Raw genomic sequence first — 7,584 nt, 5'->3', positions numbered from 1 at the left:
ACTGAGGAGTCATGAATGATAAGCACGAATTCTAACTGCTGACTGCTTTTCAGCGTTCATAGTCCAGCTTTTCATCCAGGGTATCTCGTTTGACATGAGGCCTGGGAGGTAATAGTTCTGCCACACAGCAAGTAAGGAAAGGTAGAGGAGGCCACCCAACAGTGCTCACCAGAGCTGTGGCTTAGCTTTTCAAAACACATCCTAAGATTATCCCTGAGATAGTGACATTTCTAGGGAAGCTTGGGCACATACATCTGCCCCTGAGCCACAGAGATGCAGCCTGAGATCTTAAGTGACCCTTTCATAAGACTTCACACTCAATAGGCTGAAAGTATTGAAGCTGTAGAGAGAAAAATGAGCAATGAACCAAGTTCACTCGATAGCTAAGAGTTTTCTAGCACACTAGCCTCACAGCATGATTCATAATGCCTCTGAAATTATAAATGACATTAAGTCATGGATCTTCAGAATCATTCTTGAATAGTCAAATCCTGGAAAGTTAAACCTGCAACTGCCAAGGGCCAAAAGAATTGGTAGGCAGGTGGTCATTTCAGTTCAATTCCACAAAAAATGAGTTCATATATACTAGACACCATGGGCAGAAAGATATGGACTCAGATCTTTACAATACAATGTAATGTGTGCTGTGGTAATATATAATAAGTGGCCTTTTTGGGGGCATTTATCAATAAAAATAGACTGAACCATTGCCCTCATAATTAGTTTACTTTGGTATTCCAAAGCCAAAGACCTTCCATAATGTCTAAGAACACTTATCAGTCAGCCTTATACCTCCCTAAAACTTAAACTACTTCACTCCCCTTCTAATCATCACATCACCAGTTCTAATCAGCGTGACTTGGTGGAAGCTGCCTGTCCTACCGAGAGGTCGTCTTTCCTCTCTTGAATGTAGACTGGCTCTGTGATTTGCATAGACAGACAGAATGCAGCAGAAGTGGTGCCATGCGAATTCTGAACATGAGAAGTGATGCTCTGTGAGTTCTAGGTTCAGGTCTCCATAAACATCAGCTTCCACTTTGCTCTGTTGGAGCCGTGCTCCGACTGTATAAGCCAGCTGGGCTAGGCTGCTGGAGGATGAGGGAGAACCAATGCACCGCAGATAATAGTCGGTACCAACTGCCAGACACATGAGTGAGGCTACCTTTGGCTTTTCCAGCCCTACCAACCATCCAGCTTCTGATCTCGGCAATTTCCCACCTAGCCCACAGAGCCATGAAAATAATAAATTATTGTCCTTTTAAGATTTGGGGTGGTTTGTTACATAGCAATAGTTACCTGACACAGAAATCGGGTTCTGTGTTAATGAAGCCCAAATGTGTCATTGGCTTTCACATTTTAGACTGGATAATTCTTTGTTGTAGGGGCTGTCCTATGCCTTGTAGGATGTTTACCAGCATCCCTGGCTTTACCCACTAGATGCTGGTAGCACATCCATCTCCCCCTCACATTATAGCAACCAAAAATGTCTCCAGACATTGCTAAATGTCCTCTGGGGGCAAAATTGTTCCCTGTTGGGAACAACTGTTCTAGAGAAACACTGGTACGTGTATACAAGTAAATATACAAGGTTGTTTGTTTATAGAAACAAAGAACTGGGAAAAACCTCTATGCCCATTCATAAGAAAATAGCTAAATTAACAAATTTGGAATACCACTCAGTATTTCGAAATCATGAGATAAAGCTCTTTTGTAACATAGATCTCCAAGATCTATGAACAACCACCACCAAAAAAGGCAAACCACAGAAAGTGAGGTATGAAACTTTTTATGTTAACATAAACACACATAGCATAATAGTTTTTGTATGGTCTTATCTCTCACTATAATAAATGCACATAAAAAGTTTGGAGGGACACACACGCACAGAGGATTACCCTGGTGGGAAAAGTAGACAGGGAAGGAGAGGACAGGCATGGAGGATGGCAGTCAAAAGTCACTTAGTCTTGTTTAGTCTCGTGTTTCCATTTTATACAAAAAAAACCCAAACACATTCATGTATGACTTCTGTAATTAACCATGAACTATTTAAAAAGTAAGAACCATCCATGAGGCACAGAACTGAAAATGGCTTTGAAAAATAAGTTACTATTTACTGACATTTGAAGGGGAGAAGACATAACATGTTGAAGAAAAGGTATCAATGGGGAGATCCAGCTGGCCAGCTGCCAAGAGTCTTGGAGGACAGCATGAACTTGGTAAAATCACCACAGTGAAAGACTAAGTCCCAAATCTGGCAGTTCTAGCACTAGTGTTTTCAGCACTCTAAAGGGAATCAAATTCTCTGTGACAGAATGATGACATTCTTATTATCACATAAGACATGTATAAGCCAGAATGTCCATTAACTAATTTATAGTGAAAGGTAGCCCTTTCCAGTGATAATATTTGTGCCATGCACTATGCTGAGAACTTGAATACATTATTCCTCACAGTGGATGTAGATAGTATTATTCTCCATTTTAAAAATGAGGAAACTGAATCCTAAATTAAGTATCTCCCTTAAGGACACAGTCCAACTCCAAACCTGTTCTCTTAACCACTATATTATACTGGCATAATAAATGTTTTGGACCCTTTTTGAATCTTTTTCATTTTTAAATTGGCACTGATTTGATATGGTTATTGTATTAAAAACAGACATATGTAAAGGACTTCATTCCCTTCTCTTTTGACAAGTAATCTTACCTATATTCTTTCTGATTTAGAAGGATACCAAAAACTCCTGAATGGAGTAATAAAATGAAGTAAAAATACTATAATTACTTAAGATAATTTACTAGGCTTATTTTAAAAGTCCTTAGACATAAAATATGGAATACCCAGATATGTAGTATTTCTTTCTGTGAGCTTTTAAAAAGTGAGTAGAGAATTTGCTAATTCATTCACTCATCCTAAAAATCCTTACTGAGAGTTTTATACCAGGTGACACCATCCTAAGTCCTGGTTATACGTCATAATGAATAGAACAATTTTAGTCTCTGTACTCATAAAGCTTAACTGTCTGGTGGAGGAAGACAGGCATTACATCAGAAAACAAGTGTATAATTACAAATTCTACAAAGGAAATGAACAGGGTGCAATAATAAAAACAACTTAGATGTGTAAACAGGTTTTTTCAATATCTAATTTAAAAATGAATGCAGTTCTCTGTTACCCTGTTTATTAAGCTAAATTCTCCCATACCTAAATTAAAGATTTGCTGGAAATCTTCATTAATTTTGTAGCTCTAATATGTTAATAAATCATAGCTTTTTTAAAAAACTTTATTTGGGAAGCCAATAAATACATAAGTAATAATGACATCAGTGGCCTCCTTCTACACATCAAAGTGCAGTGTGCTAAATCTATCAGTACACAATCAGACACCTGGTCGCTGGCTATCCTAGGATCCTGTGCCTATGTTGCTGGACAATTACACTCTGTAATCTTAAAATACATAATCAGCTATTTTGATGTGACCTGTATCGGTAACTTCTGTGTGCCCCAACTGTGGCATAACTTTTTGCAAGGGATGATACTGTTCATATACGAGGGAGGTTTCTGCTTTAGCCAAAACCTAAAACTTTAAGAAGCAACTATTCACCAACCTCTTAAGTATGCATATATCCTGCCCTCTTGCCTATGCCATTTATTTCCATCTGTGAGTACAAAAAGAAGGGTACTAGGTCTAAAGAAGGGAAACGGATTGGAAAGTAATTTTTACCCTAGGAGGGCAAGCATATATTTTTCGAGTCCTTAAGGCTTGTTTCTACTCATCGTTTCACTTTTAATGGACAAAAGATAAACTCTTACTATGAATTTCCTTTTATTAGACTATGGCCTCCAAAACATTTTATAATTCAGATGTACGTATCCCCAATGAAGATATTTTGTTGTAATCTTTTAAAATCACTCATTTCATCATTAAATTTTTGTTTTTGCATCTGAGATCTGTCAAGGTAAACAAACAGCAAGAAATCAATAGATTTCTCAAGTTGTTTTTAAAAAGCATCTTTAATTTCAAGCAAGTTTTAATTTTAAAGCACATTTTTCCTTTGTTTTTAAACACATCTTTCTTGATAGGTCACTTAAAAGTTCATTTTTTGCTCAAGATGAGTTATTAAGGAAATAAATGACTTTATGTAATTTTTCAGGAAGAGAACTACATAATTTCTACCTGCCACTCTTGCTACTGATCAGTCATGTAGTTTGTGCTTTAAATTGGAAGGAACTTTATAAGCCCAGGATCATTTTTCAGCGAGAGTGTCAGAAAGGATCTATACCAGGTTGGCTTGAGGAAGTAGGTAGCTGATAAGTTATCTTCCTTTCTACCATTAAGACAATCCCTTTGTAGGATATTTGAAACCTTGGCAATGTCTCAAAAGATCTCAGTTTCAGCACAGAAATGGCTCCTTTCTCTGGGTGTTCAAAAACACTGAATGGAGGATCTATATGTCGGCCCTATCCATAAAGAACGGGCTGCAAAATGGTTACAATAACGGGGATACCAATATTGACATCACAGAGGTGTAGGGATTTCAAATATATCTTGGCAAAGAACTTAGAACCTTAGGTCATAGAGGCTCCGAACGTGCCAAGTGTTTTGTGGGAATAACAAACCTGCATAGACCAAAAAGGTGATGAGTGCTGCCAGCAGGTGGATACGAAGTTGGGTTCGGACCTCCTGGAAGTGCAGCACAGCGCTGTGGAAGATAAAGGAGCAGATGGCCTCAATGATGACGGCTTTGGGCAAGTCGACTTGGATGGGATTCCTGCAAGCGAAGGTCCTTTCGCTGACGTGATACCTGGTCAGCCCCAGGCTCCACAGGGCGCCTATGCAGTACCTGCTGCACAGGGCACCAATCAGCTGAGCCAGCAGCCTCATCGCCCCTGTCTCGGGGGACATTTCCCCCTGCATCAGCTGCATCATCACTCCGCACGGGTTGTTGGAGGTGCCCACCAGGGTCAGGCCATGCACCAACGAGAAGAAGTAGATTAGCGTCAGCGGCCAGGTGGGGTGCGCGGGTTCCTGCTCGCTCAGCAGTTGCAGCTCGTGGGTGCAGCAGCAGAGCTGGAAGGTGGCCAGAAACTCCAAGACGAAGGTGTGGGCCACGGATTTGTGCATCTGCTGCCGGAGGACCACGCGGGCCAGCGCCACGAACAGCACGGTCGACAGCATCAGCCCCAACGAGGTGCAGGTGTCCTGCACCTCGGGCCAGAGCCCCAGCAGAGCAGTCATGGCTCGCTCACGGTCAGACTGGGCTGCCGGCTCGGCTCGGCGGGAGGCGGCCTATGGGCCGGAGTCCGAAGTCCGCAGCCCCGCCCCCTCCTCACGCCCCTGGGGGCGGGCCGACTCCACGAGAGCTGGAGGCCCCGGGGGCGTCACGCTGGAGAACTCCTCCCTCCTCCCCGGCTTTGCGCTCGGCGGTGTTGGGACGGGAGCCGGGGCGGAGGGGGGAGAAGGGGCGATGGGAAGCCCTGGTGGGGCACCAGCCGAGGGGCCAATGGTCAGCGGAAGCACGCCACGCCCTCGGCCACTCTCTCAGGGGCTGGAAGCGGGGCGCGAGCGGGGCCGGAGCCGGGCAGGGAGCCGCGCGCCAGGAGGCCATTGCGCATGCGCTGGGCAGCCCGTGCGCCCTTGGGAGCGGCTTGACCTGGGACCCCAGGACTCGGGGCCAGACCCAGTGCTGGTTCGCCCCGCGCGGAGTGGTCAGGGGAGTGACCACTGTGTTTGACAGCTGCTTTTCAGCGAGGAAGCCGAGGGTTTTCTTACCTGCTCCTAAAACTGTAAAACCGTCAAACTGGAAAGACCCGTAAACATCATCTCCGCCAACCACCTCAGTTTTATTCATGGGGCCACTGAGAAGATGGGAGTTGACGGAGGTGCAGCACAGAGGCCGGGGTGGTTTAGTGGGAGCAGACTTCCCAAGAACGAACCAGCGTTTGACCTGTGTGAAGAACGGTACGCAACTGGGTCTCCATGATAATGAAGTTAGTTTTCTTTACTTACCTCGTAGAGTTGTGGGTCATTATGACCCACCTCATCAGTTTGTGTAATAAAACAGCATGCAAACCATGTAGCACAGGGACTAGCATATAGGTGTTCAATAAGTGCTAGCTTATAGGTGAAAGCGGGTCTGATGATGCCCAAGTCCAGTTTCAGTTTTGCAAGATGAACAGAGTTCTGGAAATGCATGGTGGTGATGGTTGCACAACAATGTGAAATTTACCGTATTTTGCTGTGTACTCGTGTAATGGGCACTTTTTGGCCCAAATTTGTGAGGGGGAAAAGTAAGGATGCACATTCCACATGGGTAGGACTAATTCCATATCTATACAAATGTTTTTAATTCTTGTATTTATGCTATGAATTAAAAGTGTAACTCTAGAAATCAATAACGATATCCGTATGCAAAACAATACACTGGAATATGATAATCGGTTTTGTTGAACTTATGATGAACTTGCAACGATGAAGAGTTCTTGGCCTTCTGTGATGTGTAAATATTGTAACTTTGTTACCAGGACATAAAATTTCTTGTACCTTGTATCTGTTCTTGTGTTTTGTAATTATTTGTTGCATAAAATTTCTTGTACCATAATATGTTAAGAAATAAATGCTAAAATTCCTTTATAATACAAAAAACAAGTGCCTAAATGTAAACAAATAAAAATTTGAATTAAAAAATTAAAACGAAAGATTTTTTTTCCCCTGAAAGTTTGGGCCAAAAACATGGGTGCACATTATACACTGGAGCACATTATACATGGCAAAATACGGTACTTAATACCACTAAACTGCATACTTAAAAATGGTTAAGATGGTAAATTTTATGTTATGTGTATTTTACTACAATTAAAACAAAAAAAGATTTAAAGGGATAAGCAATCCAACTAAGCAAAGACGTGAATAAACCTTAAATGTATATTGCTAGGTGAAAGACTCAAGTCTGAAAGACTACAAACTGTATTATTCCATTTATAGGACATTCTGGAAAAGGGGAAACTATGGAGGCAGAAAATAGATCAGTAGGGAGTCAGTGGGAGAGAAGGGTTGAATAGATTAAGTACAGAGGATACTTTATGGTAGTAAAACCATTTTGCATAATACTGTAATGGTGGATACATGGCACTAGGCGTTTGTCCAAATGCATGGAACCTTAAGGTATGGAAATTTAAAAAATAATTTAGGAGGATCCCAAAATGGAATAAAGACTGGGACAAAATAACTATTGGGTTGTCGGAAAAGTCATGACGTATTTTTCTTGTTTTTCATTGCAAAAATGCGTCATGACTTTTCCAACAACCCAATATATTATAAATGTATAAAACAGTCTCATGGAAGGAAGTGGGAGAAAAGAGACTGACCTAAGTAACTTTGGAAACGAGTGGAATCTGTAAAACTAAATGCAAAAGGAACTTGTACATCAGCACTGCATTCTAATAGATGAAAACTTATCCACAGGGGAGAAGGCTGGAGTGATCCATGTGGTAATGAATTAGAATTGGAGATTATCACTATGACCTCATGTTTAGCTTAATATAGATCCAGATGGTTACATAAAGAAATGTTTACAGATCTGT

The 7,584-nt window shown here is 41.6% G+C and overlaps 1 protein-coding gene across 2 annotated transcripts in view; it reads right to left on the bottom strand.

Moving 5' to 3' along the window:
• The window catches only part of AQP11 (aquaporin 11), a 26,208-nt gene extending 20,890 nt beyond the window's left edge, over positions 1-5,318 (bottom strand). Inside the window, exons 1-2 of one of the 2 annotated variants that reach the window (XM_019631654.1) lie at positions 4,845-5,265; positions 4,621-4,703 (exon numbers count right to left, since the gene is read on the bottom strand). In XM_019631654.1, the coding sequence (XP_019487199.1) occupies positions 4,621-4,703; positions 4,845-5,239 (478 nt within the window). In that variant the 5' untranslated portion in view covers positions 5,240-5,265. Of the gene's footprint in view, positions 1-4,620 lie in introns of both variants that reach the window. The other variant, XM_019631653.1, reaches the window with a different exon arrangement.
• Positions 5,319-7,584: the final 2,266 nt, after the last annotated feature.

This window comes from Hipposideros armiger, unplaced genomic scaffold (assembly GCF_001890085.2).
Source record: "Hipposideros armiger isolate ML-2016 unplaced genomic scaffold, ASM189008v1 scaffold_1030, whole genome shotgun sequence".
Lineage (NCBI taxonomy): Eukaryota > Metazoa > Chordata > Mammalia > Chiroptera > Hipposideridae > Hipposideros > Hipposideros armiger.
The sequence above is the reverse complement of the archived record's forward strand: the minus strand, read 5'-3'. Positions and strand labels throughout refer to the sequence as shown.